The sequence below is a fragment of the Mastigoproctus giganteus genome, chromosome 1, assembly GCF_048544385.1.
Source record: "Mastigoproctus giganteus isolate SK-2022 chromosome 1, ASM4854438v1, whole genome shotgun sequence".
Lineage (NCBI taxonomy): Eukaryota > Metazoa > Arthropoda > Arachnida > Uropygi > Thelyphonidae > Mastigoproctus > Mastigoproctus giganteus.
The window spans coordinates 16611533-16630257 of record NC_143575.1 but is presented as its reverse complement, the minus strand read 5'-3'; the positions used below and the strand labels follow the sequence as shown (position 1 = coordinate 16630257).

At 34.4% G+C, this 18725-nt stretch overlaps 1 protein-coding gene across 2 annotated transcripts in view; it reads right to left on the bottom strand.

Moving 5' to 3' along the window:
* The window catches only part of LOC150090584 (uncharacterized), a 168321-nt gene that overhangs the window by 145199 nt on the left and 4397 nt on the right, over window positions 1–18725 (bottom strand). For both annotated transcript variants that reach the window (XM_090378868.1, XM_090378876.1), the window contains exon 2: window positions 10810–10850. In XM_090378868.1, coding sequence (XP_090234994.1) covers window positions 10810–10850 — 41 coding nt within the window. The remainder of the gene's footprint in view (window positions 1–10809; window positions 10851–18725) is intronic.

Here is an 18725-nt window from a genome sequence, read left to right as displayed (position 1 = left end):
CATTTGATAAAGCTGTAGTAACTTGTAGACCACCAAATGTTAGGCTTTTCAACGTGATCAGTATCATGACTGAGCTGCCCATCATGAATAATTAATTCACATTTTTTGAAACAGTTGCTAATGCAGGTTTCGGAAACTTCATTCCAGGCATTCATTATCATGTGAAGTGCATCTAGAACAGTTATTTGCTTTGCGATATCGGATGATGTTCCCAAACCTTCATCTATAAATTGGATGATTCTTAGCCTCATATCCGAGCTATAAAAGGTCTTAAAGATTTTTATTATTCCCTGGTCGAGAGGTTCAATCAGTGATGTGGTATTTGAAGGTAGAAAAACTAATTCAACTTTTCTGAAAGTCAACTTTGGATGAGCTGGGCAGTTGTCCAAAACGAATGAAATTTTTTTGTTTTTCTTATCCAATTTCAAATCCCATTTTCAAAGACAATCTTCAAATAAAGAAGCTGTCATCCAAGCATCGGTATTATTGGCATATTTGACAGGCAGATGTTTTACTCCTTTAAAACATCTAGACGATTTACTCTTGCCGATAACTAACAGCTTCATCTTGATTGTTCCAGTCATGTTGCATGTTAAAAGAACTGTAATCCTGTCCTTGATCTTCTTTCCTGCAGACGCAGAGGAATTTTTAAAAATCATGCAGTGGTCTGGGGTAGCCCCGTTTCATCTGTATTAAAAATGTCTTCAGGATTATAAGTTCTTAACACGGTTTGCCAAAAGGTTTTCAACCAGGTGTCAGCTGCAGAACTATCGGAATCCTGTTTTTCTCCGCGAAGTTTTTTTGTAAACAATTTCATGCCTCTCCTTCCATCTTGTCGGCCATCCGCCCATCGTCTTAAACTCTTCGTGTAATTTTTCAGCAAAATCATTAGCTTTTTGAAGAATGCTACCATTGATTGGCACATTAAATGAGCTGGCCTGCTTGAACCAAACGAACAGGGCTTCATCTACTGTTTGGCATTTCCCTTCACGCTTCATTTTTTTGGTTTCACTAATCAGATAGTGTTTAATGTGTGACGTGATTTTAACAATTTTGATAAAGATGACTAAGGCACTTCTAATTTTACTGCCACTTCCCTTTGAGCCATATTGCCTGAGTTTAATTGATCATACGTTTCTAGAATTCGTAACTTATCATCTTTTACACTCAAATTCACTCTCTTTCTGGTCACTGACATTTTTTTTGGTAGTAAAATTTAAAACACAGTAAAAAAGATAAGCGTCAATCAATAACAAAGCACACGGCACACACAAATTGGAACTAACACAACACACGCAAGTGAGACAAAGTTTAGATATAGAAATGAAGAGCAGATTTCAACGAAGGGGAAAAGCATTTCACCATAATAATGCGAAAACACAGAATTCCAGCTATCGGTATTATCATAAATGAATAAGATCAAGTTTACAACCCATTTATTGCACTAACAGAAAAGCCCAACAAACCAGAAACTGTAAATTGTTTTATGGTTGTGACCTCTAGAAATGTGCTTTAGAAAAATATCACAGAGGCATTCAAAATTGATTCTTATAACCAAAAATGTGATTCTAGTAAACAAAGAAAGCATAGTGCATTTTACGGATTTGGATCAGTTCTTTGAAATTTGATTCAAATAACCAGTGATCACTATAATCAGTGCTTACTGTATTCACAGCGACAATCAAGTTCCATTGGTATGAGACGCCAGCCAAAGTAATAGAACAAATTGAAAATGGTGTTCCTGGGAAAAAAAATTGCTGAAGAATTTAGTATTGGCCAACAGACTGCGATATTAAAAAACAAAATGAATCTATAAAGACATTTGCTTTAAAATTCGATGTGGGAAGTGATAAAAGCAGAGTATCAAACAGACAGACATTTAAAAAAAAAAAAAAAAAAAAAAGCCAAAACAAGTTTTGCTGAAAGAATCTGATTTAAGTGGTATTCACAGTAACAATCAAGTTCCATTGGCATGAGATGCCAGCGCCCCCTGATAAATGCATAAAAAGACAATACATTTATTGATCTATCGATGGATAAATGTACTGTCATTTTATAGTTTTTAAATAAAGGTTCTACAGTGATATTTTTGTTATTTATTTTCATCAGCACTACCTATATTTTTTTTTTATTAAATTTTCCATTTATTTGTGTTCTAAGTTTTTGTTCTTTTAAGGCTATCTTTTGATTCACTAATCCGGATTATCACATAATCTGGGTGACCACTCCCCCAATTAATCCAGATTAGCAAGGGTTTCAAGGGTTTACTATATATACTTCAATCCACACTTAAATACAACTGAATCGTAATTCAATTGTATTTACTCTCTGTGCAATATCTACCCAGTTAATAGAGACCATGTAGCACCTTAAGCCATTTGTAATTTATTTTCCTGAAATTACAACCCATTCCTTTTCCTTTAACTACTGCTACCTCTCTCTTCATCGTCCACCACAGAATTCCGTGATCACTCCTTGCTACTGGTTCCTGTACTGTCAGCTCTATTATGTCATCTGGCTCATGGGTGATGATGAGGTCTAGAGCAGTGCTACTCAAAGTGTGGTCCATGGACAGATGCCAGTCTGCAAACTGTTTGTTACCTGTCCGTGACAAATTGGAAACTGGTCGCGGACGTTACCAGTCCGCAAGATTTGTATTTTACAAAAGTACTGGTCCATGACAGATAAAAAGAAATAAAAGAAACTGGTCCTTCAACACAGATAGTTTGAGAAGCACTGGTCTAGAGCAGTGATTTTCAACGGGGCGAAAATTCGTTTTGGGGGGCAAAAAAATCATGGTTATTACAATGGTTTGTGCCCTCCAAAGTTCGACCCTACCTGACATCTTATTTCTTAATATTTAATTTCTTGCACTGCACTTTCTTTACCCCTCAGAAAACTGATTTTTAACATATAGATATATTATAGTAGGAGTGAGTGAGAAATTTTAATAAAAGGGAGATAGTGAGTGTGATTTAATTCAACTACCTGTGCTTTTCATCAGCATTAAATGCCTAAGTGCTTTCAGGGATAATGTGTCTGCAATTCTTGGCATTTGCACCTTTCTGACGGCAATGTTTATTTATTCTTTTGTTTCATTGGTCAATATATGAGGCATGGATGGGATGAGGAAATGTTTCAGTCTATTGTTTTTACTTTCTAAGTGACAATTAGTACTGATTTATTGTTTCCATATGGAAGTTGTTTATTCTTGATTCACAATGCTTTTGTGAGTGACTATGAGAGTTAAATAAAAATTATTTATATTTTATTATTTAATTCTTTGTAGTTATTCAACACATCATCAATCATATCAAATGCTAAAAAGAAAGTGTTGACAGTATCTGGATGTATCTAGCTTATGGTTTTATTGAAAGCCCAATTGACTCAAGAATGCCTGTGTGTTATGTGTAATAGTTCTTTTTCAAATGAGGCTATGAAATCATCAAGACTTTTATATCACTTAAAAGGGAAACATCCTGATAAATTTGGTAAATATATTGAATATTTTAAAAATTTAAAACAGAATTTTGGGAAATGTAACATTGTTTCTTCCTTATTTAAGAAGAAGACACAAATAAATGATGGAATGATTGCGTATTATAAAATTGCAGAAATCATTGCAAAAACTGGTAGTTCTCATAGTTGCTGAGACTGTTATATGATCCGCATTAGAAACTAATTTCAAGTGATGCATCAAAATCCTTCCAGTATTTTAAAAGGATTGCCACTGAGCAATTATTCAATTTGAAGACGAATCGATGAGATATCAGTTAATATTGAAGAGCAGCTAATTGACAAACTAAAAATGAGAAAATTTTCTATTCAGATTGAAGAATCCACAGTTACTGACAATAAGACTGTTCTAATGGCATATGTTCATTATTTCAATGATGACTGCAAATTGCAAGAAGAGATGTAGTTTGTAAAATCTAAAGAAACTGACTGTACTGGAGCATCCATTTTTGCTGTTGTAAAAAACATGGTTTGATGAAAAACAAGTACCACTGGAAAATTTGGTATGCTCTGCCACTGATGGTGCTACCTCCCTGATTGGAAGACAAAGGTTTTATAGCCCACCTAAAGGAAATATGTCCTGAAGTTCTTGCGATACACTGCACTATGTACCGACATCATCTGGTTGAAAAAATATTAGACCATTTCTTTATCAATCTCTCAGTATAGTTATTAAAACCATCAGTAAAATTAAGTCACATAGCAAATATGATCGCCTTTTCAGAAAATTGTGCTGATAATGAAGAAAAGTATGCAAGGCTTCTTTTACATACAGAAGTCAGATGGCTTTCTAAAGGAAACTGTCTAACAAGATTTGTAAACCTTTTTGATATGATAATTAGTTTTTTAGAAAGTGAAGGAGACAGATTTAGCAAAGGAGATCAGGAAACACAAAAACAACATATACTATATGGTTTGGATTTTTTGAAACCTTAATGAAGTATCACTTCAAGGGAAATTAATTATTGTGATAGACTGCAAACACATATTAAAAGCCTTCACTGAAAAACTGGAAATATTTGAAAGCAATTTAATGAGAAAACAATTTCGTGGTATGCAAGAGTTAGCTGAAATCAATCTCTCATTGAGAATGATCTTAAGAATTATTCAGATCATTTGTATTCCTTAAAAGGTGAAACAAAACAGATTTTCAGATTTATTTTCTTTTTAAGTGAAGCCATTGGATGCGTTGTCCAGTCTACTAGTGAAGAAATTCAAGAACTCATTGAATTAAAATGTAACAAAGAATGCAAATAAAAAGGTGGAATGCAGAGTTGAGATGATCAAAAACAACTAAACTTTTTTATCCAACAATGTGGTCTGAAATGGCCAAAGTACTGATTTGTTTTCCAACATCCTATATGGTTGACAGTGGTTTTAGTTCAGTAAATAAAATATAAACAAAGGGAAGAAACAGAACTGGCATATGTTCAAGAGGAGACATTAGAATTAAATTTACTAAGATCGTACCAAACACTGACCTTTTAGCTAAGAAGTATCAGGCTCCGTTACCAGACTCATTGAATAAAAAGAGTACGTATAAAGTATTTTCTTGTTTAAAATTTCATGGGGAGTGATTAGAAAAAAAAAATTGTCTAAAAAAAAAAAAAAAAAAAGGCCTTTCGGGGGCAATAATGAAAACAAAAAGGTTGAGAAACACTGGTCTAGAGTATTCTTTTTCCCTAGTACTTTCCCTTGTTATTCCTTGTCATATTACTCAAACCAATAACATTCATTCCATAAAATGTCAAATTTCTGCATTTATACTGTATCTTTGTCGAAAGTTACACCAATCCTTACAAGAGGGAGAGATTATAAAAAAAATTCAACTTAACAGTGGGTAAACCAACTTGTAAGATACTATTCACCAAGCCAGAATCCTTTATCGGTGGTTGCCATGGCAACTATGAGCTCCTGAGTTAAGTTTTATTTTATTGCTTATATCAGGTTAGAGAAGAACATGAAGATATACTACAGAATGGCTATCTGACTTCAAACCACTGAGGGGATGCATTGTACCGTTCATACATCTTCATGAGCTGCATTATAAAAAATGCTTTATACTAATACAAATACTTGCCCTGCAATGATTAGATCTATGAAGCACAAGCACACTAATAATATAAGAGGCATATGAAAAGTTTGTGGCCTGAGTATGAAATAGTAGTGGTAGTGTTAAAAATTTCTGCACTTAAAATGTATAACACTTCAAATAGTAATCCATCAAGTTTTGTGCAGTTTCGATAACTGTCTTTTTTTTAATTACAGGTGCTGAAGTCAACAAAGTTGTGTGAATTGGGAAAAATGGACAAAATCAATAACTGTGCAATCATCCAGTATTTGCGAAAACAGAGACCAGTGCCAAAAGCAATTCATAATGATGTAGTTAAAACACTGGAGGATGATCTTCCTTCCTATTCCATGGTTAAGAAATGGGTAGCAGAATTTAAACGAGTGAGGGACGGCATGGAGGATGATGCACACTGTGAAGACCTGCCAAGTCCATCACTCCAGAAGTCGAGTGTGAATGATCTGGTGACAAGTGATCGAGAGTGATAGTTCAGTACTCGGCCAGCCTCTCTGGCATCTCATCTGAACATCTGAATGTGTGTACCATATAATAACAGAGGTTCTCATTAAGAAAAAAGTGTTAGCATGATGGATTCCAAAGTTGTTGACAGCAAATCAAATCTTGCATATTCAAGTGAACATTTACACTGTTTTCAAGCAGATCCAGAAAATTTGCTTGCAAGGTTTGTGACCACAGATGAGATGTGGGTCCATCACTTTCATTCATAGACAAAGGAGCAGTCCAAACTTCCTTCTGCTGGCAAGTTGATGACATTGGTTTTTTGGGATGCTGTGCCCCTTTCATTCGGCATAATATTCCCAGTGAAAGAGGCATATTATGAAGACACTGTGAAGCACTTGCTTGAAAACAAAGAAATTCTGAAGAAAACTCAGCAAAGGAGTCTTATTCCACCAGGCCAACATACCTGTTCACAAGTCTGCCATTGCCATGGTTGCACTGAATGAGTTGTGGTTTTGAAATCTTTAGATCATCCCCCATACGCACCAGATAAGCACTATCCAACTTTCATCCATTTCATAATTTGAAAAAATCCCTGGCTAGAGTCCAATGCAATGCATGTGTTATTGGAAGCCCAAGAAAAAAAAAAGCTTTCTTCACAGCAGTAATCAAAGCTTTGTAGCATCAGTGGCAAAAGAGTATTGACTCCAAAGGGGACTATGATGTTACAAGACTCATTAAATAAACCCTTCATATTTGAGCCACGAACTTTTCAAATCCCCTCCCGTCGTATTAGGCCCATAAGGTTTAAAACTATTAATTTAAATTTAATATATTGTAATGTTACATACCAAAATTTGAAATATTTAATGAATTTGCTTCTTATCAGAAGTTATTTACTACATGTCATGTGAAAAATTACAATATATAATAAGTACTGCTCTTAATATGTTTTCGAAACTTCACTGCTTTTTTTTAAAAAAAGGAGAAAAGTATTATCACATATTTTGGGAAATGGGAGAATAGTCCCACAGGAGAGACAAAACCAACTGATGGTACTGCATGCAATCCACCAGTTGACAGCCTTATACTACTACTAAGTTTTAAGAAACCACACTTTGTCAAGTGAATATTGTTTTAATGAGTTTATTGACAGAAAAAGATTAAAATTAGTAATGTTTTTTTAATACATCAACTAATATATCAGCTGATTTCAGTCAATTTTTATAAGCATATTTCAAAAATAATTCTTTAAATTTCACATCATGTCATAATTTTTGTGTTTACCCATAATGCATATAACTTACTAAAATTTAGGGAAATAGATACGACACTGATCTGATGTCTGCAAATAATGTTTGATGAGTTTAAAGATGGCAGCAATGTTAGGGAGGGTTAACAGGTTCAAACTTCTCTGTCTCCCACCACTCTCTTTTAGTAATGGAAAGAGTTGCAGTGTGAGTAGTTTGTTTCTTCTGTTTTGCTTAGCATTGTATAGTTAAAATGTTTAAGCAGAAAGAAAGCGTCCGAATAACCCTGATAATTGTGCTATATGCATGGATGATTTTCAACAAACTCATAAGAAAAAAAAATCTACACTATTACAAAATACACATATTCTTTGTACTTTAGTTGAATGATTGGTGATATCCAGACAAAACCTGGGCTCCACATATATGCTGTATTATCTGCACCACAAATCTGTGGATGTGGCTAACCTAGAAAATTAATATGCCTTTTGCCATTCCAAATGGCAAAAATGCAACGACATTGACAATTGCTATTTGCACATGACAGAAATATCAGTGATTTCCAGAAAAATGCAAGCACAGCATATCATCTACAATAAGGTTGTTCCACATAATGAAGACCTGATAATACCAGATCTGCAAAAATCATGGGATAAAGGAAACAGTGATGAACAGTCCAACGAAGTCATCCTTGGTACAAGGATACTTGTATCCTCGCACCAAGGATGACTTTGCTAGACTGTTCCACTTCAATAGATTTAGACTACCAACCAGAAAATTCTAACGTACTGCACTTAATTAAGCAAGAATGGCTGAATGACTAAGTTTGTGATTTAAACAACTGTTAATATTTGTTCTGAATTACAAGGGTGGAAGTATTTGAGCAGGAACTAAATTACAGTATATCAAAAAATGTCAAACCATTTTCAAAATATTTTATTGCAGATGGTATTGTGTTTACCCATAAAATATAAGGATATTAGCAGCTAATATTCTATAAGGATATTAGCAGTCTTTCAAACAAACTTCACTATCTTTTTCTTTTTTTTAAAAATTTAACACCATCCTAATGAATGGCATATCCTAAACAGTGCCTCAAAATTAAGTTTAGAGCAGTTTTGCAGCAGAACATGCAAAAATGCATTCCTATCAGTTCTTCTATTTCAGGCTTGAAAATAAAAACATGAGGGTATGTTCAAGATCCTGAGTGAAATAAAAGTATCGTGACTTTGCTCAGAATGTCTATGGTGACCTTAAAGTAATTAGACTACTCACTGGTCTGCAGGGTAGTTTCAACCATACTATTGTTTTCTATGTGTGTGTGGAACAGTCATACACAGATTAAAATATTAGATCATGCGGCAGTGACGAAAAGAGGGAAGAATAATTACTAGGGTGAAGTAATATAAAATGCTCCACTGGGCAAACCAAAAAAAAAAAAAAAAAGGTTCTTCTTTCACCTTTGCATACAAAACTTGGATTAATGAAGAATTTTGTTAAGGCTCTGGTCCTCTGGATAAAAAAGAAGTGGATTCTGCTACCTAAGGAAACTGTTCCCAATTTAACAGATACAAAACTGAAAGAAGGAATTTTCATCGAGCCTCAAATAAACTCCTCAAAGGTGATGCATTTGAAACAAAGTTACAGGATAGTGAATTAGCAGCTTGGAAATTGTTTAAAGTAGTTGTACATGAATTTCTTGGAAGAAAAAAAAAAGAGTTAATTATGAATTTCTGGTGTCAACTTTACTGCAATGTTATAAAGATATGGGCTTCCAAATGTCTTTGAAAATTCATTTTCTTCAATTCCTATCTGTTTTTCCTATCAGAATTTGGGAAATGTAAGTAATGAGCAAAGGGAACATTTTCTTCGGGAAATATCTATGATGGAAAGAGCAGTACCAAGGTCACTGGAGACTTACCATGACGTGAGATTACTGTTGTTTTAAGAGGGAGAGCAAAATGGACTATAAATAAAACTCAGTAAGTGGAAAAGATTTCTAAGGAAATAGAATGTATGCAGTACATTATATGTTGTTTGATTAAAGTATTTTAAAATGAACAAGTTTTTTTTTTAAGACATAAAACTTTCTTTCGCACATTAGAGATCAAAATCCCTTTATTCCATAAACAAGTTAAAGAACAGGACAGAATGCCAACTATTTTTTGCAATTGGGTATTCAATTTTATCTCTAACTTCTCATTGCAGGTGATGGTAGACAGCTGTCTTTCTCCTATTCATTTCCTCTTATATATCAATGACCTTCCAACTGTGACTAGGAAACTATCCATAGTTTTCTTGTGATAGCACTTCATTCCACCTTCCAGTTTGAGAAACCTTGCCCTGCATAAACAGCCTCAACTTCTCACATATCCATCACTAATTCCCTAAATGTTGATCTCCATGTAATTCTCCAATAGGATGAAGAACCCTTAGTTAATTTCAATCCTTCTAGAACTCAGTTCTATCTTATTTCTCATGAAAAAAAAAAGTCTACTGCTACTATGCTCATTTTAAATAACACAGATTTCTAGAAAAGATCATACATCTCTATCAAGGATTACCCTGACTTCTAATCTCTCTAGGCATATCACAAGTATTGTTTAATCTGTATAAAAAAAATGGGTTTTCTTTTTTTTTGCTATCTGCTACTGTTCCTATAATCAATTAGTATTAAACTAACATAAAGAAAAGAAAAAATATTAAAATAAAAATTATAAACAGAATATATATTTAGCATATACAAAGCCTAAACACAACCTTGGAATGGTAAATCTTCACTTGAACCCACAGATCACAAATGCTTATACTAGCAAGTAAAATAAAGGCAGTGATAAGGAGTAAAGGAAGACCTCTCTAGATCTTTTTCAGCTGTTCCTGAATATGGGGTCATATTAATTGTTCACTTTGCTTCAGTTAATACTTTATCATCACAACATTTAAACTAAAACAAATATGACACAATCGTGCACTGTCCATAAATAACTCGGCTATGTTCCTGATGAACTAAATTGGTACTTTATACCAATCTTTACAGACAAAAGACATTTTTCTCTGAAAAATGTCTTTTGTTTAAACAACTCTTCCTCAGTTTTAAACAACATGGATATTTTACAATGAGTGTAGGAAACTTTTTCATCCTGGGAGTGTAGACAGTTATGACGATTCAATTCAACAGAAACTTCTTTCCCTGGAAGGTAATGTCAGTAAAAGTAAACAAACAACCTTGGTGAAAGGTGGCAGAAAGTTTTTTGAAGGTCACTCACACTGAACCACATGTGGATGGGTTAACTCTTATAGCATTTGATGTGAAGAGTATTAGGGTTGAAGGGTAAAACTCCAGGAGATGGAGGGGAGTGATATATCAAACTGCACTATACCAGGGAACAAATGGTTTTGGTTTTGTAATTTTGTATTTGGTTACAATAAGTGGCCAATGATAGGACAAGAAGCAGCATCCACTGTATTTTAAACACAATATCTCAAACTATTTTATGAACAGGAATAACTTACCTTTGCTAGTCTCCCAACTTAAGCCGCCAACAAAAAGCTTTCTGTAATATATAAAAAATAAAATAAGAAACCCAGCACACACACAATTTGAGCAATCATGATTTACTGCTATAAATGGTAAGTAGTTAAACCTTATTACACATAAATAGACTAAGGTCACAACTGATAAAACAATTAAACCTCACAACGATAATGAATATATACAGTTATAATATATAATATGGTAAGTATATACAGTTAAGTATATCTATTTGAATTTACAGAGTGTGCGCACGCACACACACACACACACAATATTGTTATATTGCTAAATTTTAGTGACTTTTTCAAAGGTCAACCCCCAAAATATTAGCAGTAGTAATGGCAAATGATGAAAGAAACCAAGCTTATATAGCATCAGCCAAAAAAAAAAAAAAAAAAAAACACTTTACACTTCTCCCATTGATACCTTCCAAGAATTTGTCTAGTTCTTCCTTGAATTTATTCAAACCATCCACTTCCACAATAACAGATGGAAGCCTGTCCCACCCACTAGCTGAAGGAAAACTTCCACACATCTATCCTGCAACTATCCTTCCTCAACTTAAATGTATACCCCCTTATGTGTATAGTCTCAGCAAGAGGAAGAATTCCATTCACATTCAGTTTACTCAATCCATTCAAGACCTTAAATACCTCAATCAGATCACCCCGCAGGTGTCCCACAGGTGCCTCGCAGACACTGCAATTTTCAGAACTGAAGCCTTTCTAGGTAAGAGCACCCTTTTGTTCCATTCACCAATCTGGTTGCTCTTCTCTGCACCCATTCCAGCAGATGTACATCCTTCCTAAAGTCTGGCCTCCAGACCTGCATACAATACTCAAGATGTGGCCTAACCATGGCCTTGTACAAAGGAATAATCACCTCTTGATCCCTGCTAGCAAAGTTTCTGTATATCATTGACAAAAGCCCACAAGCTGTTCAGGCAGCATGTTTGCACTGCTTAGAGAATTTTATATCTGACTGCACAATTACACCCAGGTCTTTTTTCATTTTCCACTACTTGAGTGTGGTACCACACAGCTGATAAGTTAACTCTGGGATTACTGAGAGCCATATGCAGAACCTTGCATTTGTCAATGTTAAACTTTAACTACCATTTCTCAGCCCATTCACCCAATTTTCAATAAATTACATATATATACACACACACACACACACACAAGCATTTTTTGTATACTTTGTAAATTCAAACACAGAGATAATATACTTACCCTATTATATATTTCAGTTATATACATATTTTTTAATAAATATCTTACAAATATGAGTATAGTACAGTAATACCCCGAAGTTACGCGATAGGTGGGTCCGACGAAAATCGCGTAAGTCGAATTCGCGTAAGTCGGGGTACAACTTTGCATATAAATACATATAAATTTTGCTTAATTGGGACCAAGGACTAACAAAAACACTAGTTTAGAAGAAAAATATTAATAAAATTGCAGTTCTTTGTACATATTAATACAAAATATGTATTAGAAAAACAAATGACTTACGTTAAAAAGTTATTTCGATGTCGATGGCTTCATAAAATCTAGCAAATTCGTCTGACGACACAGCGCGTTCTTTTTTTCACGCAGAATTTCTTCGTAGCAAGCTAATAATTTTTTTATTTCTTGCTTTGTAGCTATAACGCGTTCTTCGTTGGAGTCTATGTTTTCTAAAATTTTTAAGCCCTTTACAATTGAGCCCTTTTCAATTTTCAACCTGTCAAGTTTGCAATTGTCATGTGCTTTTCGCCGTTGCTTCATTTAGGCCTGTAGCACGTGCAATATCACATGGTCTTTCATTTCGCTCAAAGCGTTTCACAATTTCATATTTTTTCTCTATCGACAGAGGCGGACTGGCCATAAGCCTTACCGGGGAAACCCCGGTGGGCCAGTGTGATTTTGGCCATAAACCATAGTATGAGGCCACTATAAATTTTCCCGGGTAAGAATTTTTGACCCAGTCCGCCTCTGTTTATCGATAATTGCTTTTCTTTTTCTCTCTGAATCTGCAGTGTCTTCACCAGGACGCTTCCTTTTCACACCTTTTAATTAAGTATTTTACTCATTTTTAGGGAATAAAGCACAATTACAAAACGAGGAGGCACGCTTGATACGCATAAACAAAGCTGCGATGGTAGCAACTGAATAAACAACACCATAAAGGCAGAGATACGCTATTAACACCTTACATTTCTAGGGGTTACTACCATAAAACAATAAAAATCCAGTTGCGTTTCTGCTAGTGAAATCTGTTATAAACTGGTAGTAAACTCGATCTAATTGCATACCGATAGCTGGAATTGTGTTGGTTTTTACGTTATTATGGTGAAATGTGTTTCCCCCTTCACTGATATAAAAGCAGCAAAGTTGAATTTTGTTCATCTTTCGCTCTCATTCTCCGCCGTCGCACCGTATATCGATAACATATGAAAAACGACCTTGAAGATAGTGGGCGGCAGTGTTGCCAAACGAAAAAATCAAGAACCGCGTAACTCCGAGTTCGCGTAAGTCGGGGTATTACTGTACATTAAGAATCCAACAATAATAATCTGACATCTAATGGTCCAAAACACCCAATAATTCAGCATCTGAGTGTGCCAGCCATCACCTCATAATATCTTAAAATTTAATGTTTTCTCAAATGCAGATGTGTGGGATGGAGATTTCAAATGCACGCAATAAAAATTCTTACCACACGGTTATTTTAAAATTAAGTGATGTGCAAGGTGTGCACACACTGTAATTAATTTATGCTACAGGGAATTTAAGAAAGTCATACAACTGTGTTGGTATTTCTGAACAAAGTTAGCAATGAGGAATTCAAAGGAGTTGTCAAGTCCCACAGTTGTTATATAAAGCATTAATCTGGCCATTCATGTTCGAGGAATACTGCATGAATTGCTCAAAGACTAGACGTGCAAGCAAGCTGTAGCATCAATGCCATGGGCACTTCTAAAGTTTTCATAGAATGAGTCTGGCTTTAGTGATTTTCGCTGCTATAGAATCTTTGCAATTGAGGTAAGATTTCTTTACTTGTTCTTTATTCAGTGGATGTTCTTCCACCTGAGTGATTAGTCACTGCCTCTGATGCTATATGACAACTTAGGAGTTTAATCCTGTCATGCTGAAAACTTCAATTAGCACTTAATTATGCAGTGTTCAGAAGAGAATTTGCTTTGGCACGTACGAATGTCCTTGACTGACTGACAAGGCCGCCTACTTCCTCCAGTGTGTTAACACATTCCCTGCCGGAATACAAAGTTGTGTCAAAATGAATTGAAAATTTTGTGCCTTAATGCAAATATGCATCCATTCAATTGTGGTTAATAAATATAAAAATGAGAGATGTAAAAATAAAGGCATGTGAAATGAACAACTGATTGATATCAATACACTGATTGAACCATTTGCATTTATGGCTGGGATTTTACTAAGCATTAATTTCATTGTCCAGAGTGCTATAAAAGCTGTACACCTGGTTCACAGTTTCATATGTTCTTTGCTTATGTTGAAGTTATTTTATCTCATTTAGTATTTTCCACAAGAAAAAGTAAAATTTGTTAATGATTATTGAATTTTAATTCTTATTTTGTGAAAAACAAAACCTCATTCTTAGTGTGTATGCCTACTGATAAAATTTTGTGTAAAAAGTGTTTTCTTATAAAATTTTATTATAAAGTTGATATAATGGATCCACAGCCTGAGACATCAGGACTGAAAATATAAAAAATATGTTACACTAAAGGCACATAGAAAGGACCCTTGCAAATATAAGCAACAGCAAGTGTGTTAAATAGCATGACTGTTAATTATCAAACTGACTGACTATCTATCTTGAGCATGGACAGCCAGCTTTAGATCAACATCATGCATTTTAATTTTTGTGATTATGAACTTCAAAATAAGAACTTCTACCCATTTGCATTTTTAACAGAAAAAATAATGAAATAGCCAAATATTGCTCATTCATGACAGCATTATATTGTATATTTCATAAAGCTTTGTTTGTGAATTACACATTTGTAACTGGAGAGCAGCTCAGCAATTTATCATCCCTTGAGATTTTTCAATTTGTACTGTTTCAATATACCAGTAATAATTAAATTATCATAAGATTAATTTACCATATGGTATAAATGTTACCTCTGTAAAGAAATTTAAGTTTTGCTTTAAATTTCATAGGGTTCAATTATTAACAGACCATCCAGTAACAGCACAGAATGAGTTGGGCATCAGCAGACATGCTCACCAGAAGCAACTATTCAGAACTGTGCCTCTCCCTCTTTTTTTTTTGGAAACTTTAGCAAAGTTTTCAAATGTAACTGGGTGTCACTTTGTATATCTGCTAAACTACTTTGGTTAAAATTAATTTTTTTTTAAAATTAATCTGACAGACATAAATAATGATGCAGTATGTTAGACAATTTCTATTTTGCAATGCACCCCCCCCCCCCTTTTAACCTCTATTAAATAAGAAAAGGTATTTCAAAAAACAAAGAAATTTATCAACTCTTGCAATTTTTCAATTTGTACTGCTTCAATACACCATTAATAATTACGTTATCATTTAATTTACCATATAGAATAAATGTTACCTGCATAAGAAAATTAATTATTTTTACTAGGTTCAATTATCAACAGATAATCCAGTAACAGTACAGAACAACTTGAGCATTAGCAGACGTGCTCACCAGAAGCAGCTATTCAGAAGTGTGCCACTTTTTTTTTTTTGGAAAGCTTTAGCAAATTCAAATATGAAGTTTTCTGAGCAGTGCAGACAGGCTGCCAGAGCAGCTTATCTTGTCAATGATATACAGGAATTTTTCTAGTGGGGATAAGGAGGTGATCAACCCTTTCTATAAGGTAATGGTCAGGCCACACCTTGAGTACTGCCATACAGGTCTGGAGGCCTCATTTTAGGAAGGATGTAGAGCTGCTGAAATGAGTACAGAGAAGGACAATGAGATTGGTGTGGGGAACTAAGGGTTGCTCTTACTAAGAAAGGCTTAAGTTCCACAAATTGCAGAATCGGGAGACAAGGCAACTGAGTAATGACCTGACTGAGGTGTACAAGGCCTTGAATGGTTTGAGCAAGCTTAATGCTGATGGAATTCATCCTCTCACTCAGATTATACACGAGGGGACATAAACTCAAATTGAGAACAATTGTAAAATAGATGTGCGGAAATTGGCCTTTAGCCAGTGGGTAGTTGATTGCTGGAACAAACTTCCATCGGTTGTAGACGTTTATAGCTTAAATAAATTCAAGGAAGAACTGGGCAAACTTTTGGAGTGAATGGATGGGCGAAATGAGAAGGATTTTTTTTTTTTTTTTGTTCTTTTTTTGGTTGATGCTGTATGAGCTTGCTTTCTTGCATCATATGCCACTACTAATATCTGCTAAACTACTTTGGTTAAAATTATAATTTTTTAATTAATCAGACAGACATAAATATCAACACATTGGTGAACAGTTGTTGTTATTTGGTTTTTAGGAGCATTAGCAACTAAGGCCACATTGCTCCGGGATATGTGGTGGTCATTCCCTGACCTTTCCACATCCTCCGTATTTGGTGGTGACGGGCTCAAACCTCGGTCTAATCAAGAAGCATGTGCTATGCACTGCTGCCCCTTCCCACCTGGCTATGGAGGTGCCTATTGGTGAATAGAGAATACGTTAGACAATCTCTGTATCCAATGCACCCCTTTTAAATCTCTATTAAATAAGAATACACATTTCTAAAAGTAATAAATTTACAGTTCCACAACAAGGAAGATTTAAGTTACCCTAAAACACACGGGTTGAGGAATGTGTTATCTATCTTTTGAAAAGATTTCTTGAATAATTTATTGCTGCCTCCATAGCCAGATGGGAAGGAGCAGCAGTGTGTAGCACACGCTTCTTGATTAGACTGGGGTTCCAGCCCGTCACCACCAAATATGGAGGATGCGGAAAGGTCAGGGAATGACCACCGCACATCCTGGAGCAATATGGCCTTAGTTGCTAATGCTCCTAAAAAAAAAACAAAATAACAATTGAATAATTTATGTTATATTTTTACAATCATTAAACAATTTTTCTAAAAAAAAATATATAAATAAACAAATAAATACAGTCTCAACAAAATATACACAACAGAAAACTTCAGTGTGTCACATAGCCATAGAAAGCAAAGTTAGTATTCAGGCAGTTTTTTTCCCTAACTGAAATTCAGTGGCCACCTGATAAACTTTCGCCGTGGCTAAAGCTAATTTTAAAACAACCAAATTCTCTACTTTATATTCAAGAGCAAATGGTTAACATTAACAAAATCCAATTTTTTTCTAATTAAATGTTCCCTTGTACTTTTTTCCTCAATGCTTTACCTCTCTAGATGCCAACTTGCATGAAACAGAGAAAGTTTCTCTTACCTATGATTCTTTAGAATAACTAACTTGGATAACATATAATTTATTTGACAGAAGATTGTTACTAATAAAACATTTTATTTCTGTGTATTCTGCATTTCAACGGTCATCTGGAAGAGTGCATATTTCAAATAAATTTCCAAAAAAGCAGAGGTTTCCTGTATTTAACTTAGCTTAGCTTGTATAAGAATGAACTGCGCTAAACAAGAAAAGCTTTTTCTTCTATTTCCTTAACAGATATGGAATAACTTTTATTTATAACAAAAACATTTTCATTTTGATTTAAAATTCTCCACTTAATGTAATTAAAACATATCCATTTAAGTTTCACTTCTCTAACACTATAAATCAGTGCCACTAGCAATCACCTCACTCATATATCTAAATCTGCTTTCACATGAAAATGCATACATGATCATTCACCTAACAATGATAGGAGCAAAAGGAAAACAATGCTAAGTATAAGAAATACATTTTTAACCAAACAGCTACATTTTAGAAGTTTATAATAATAAACTTTATAACATTTCAATAGTTTCATTATGACAAATGTGACTGTTTTACAACACTTTATAAAGTTAGGTATAGTTTCTTTCAGTCATTGCCAGAACTTCACATATAGTTAAAGAAAGTTAATAACATGGGAAAAAAACAATTGTAACATGCCAACAACATTCTAAATGTACACAATTTCCAAAAATGAACATTACTAGTGCATTTAATGTTTGTTCTTGAAGAAGTGGCGGGAAAAAAAAAAAAAAACTGAAGGTTCACAAAATCAATAAAAAAAATAGACACCTGACTCCACGTTATTTGTGAAATTTTAAATAGTTAACTCAATCCTTGAAGTAGAAATTGGACAAAAAAAAAAAAAAAAAAAAAACCCTATTTCTTACCAATATACCGTAGTCTCCAGTGGCACAAAAACAACTTAGTTGACTTCAATTCCACTAAAACTCAGTCCTGTCTTATATCTTGCAAAAAGGATTCTTCTGCTACTTTGTTTATCTTTGGTGATACTGATTTCTAGGCATGATAATATATCTCTTTTGAGGATTATCATGATTTCTAATCTCTCTTGGCACAAGCACATTATAAATATTGCTTCCTCTGCATCTAAAAAACTTGGTTTTCTCTTTCAGTCTCGCCGTTACTTTTCTTCCAAACAGCTGTTCATTTTGTACAAATCGCAAATCCGCCTTACCATGGAATATTGTTCCCACATCTGGGGCAGTGCCCCCAAAACCTCTCTTAGGCTTCTAGATTCCATTCAGAAGAGGGCAATTAGGTTAATTAATGACTCATCTCTAACAGAGTCTCTCCACTCTGTGACTCAGACATTCTGTTTCTGCTGCATGCCTTTTCTACAGATACTTCCATGGACACTGTTCTTCTGAATTGGCTTCTATAATTCCCGCTCTCTCTTTCAAAACATGTGCTTTCGAACATGTGCTGCCACCAGCCAACATCCATTT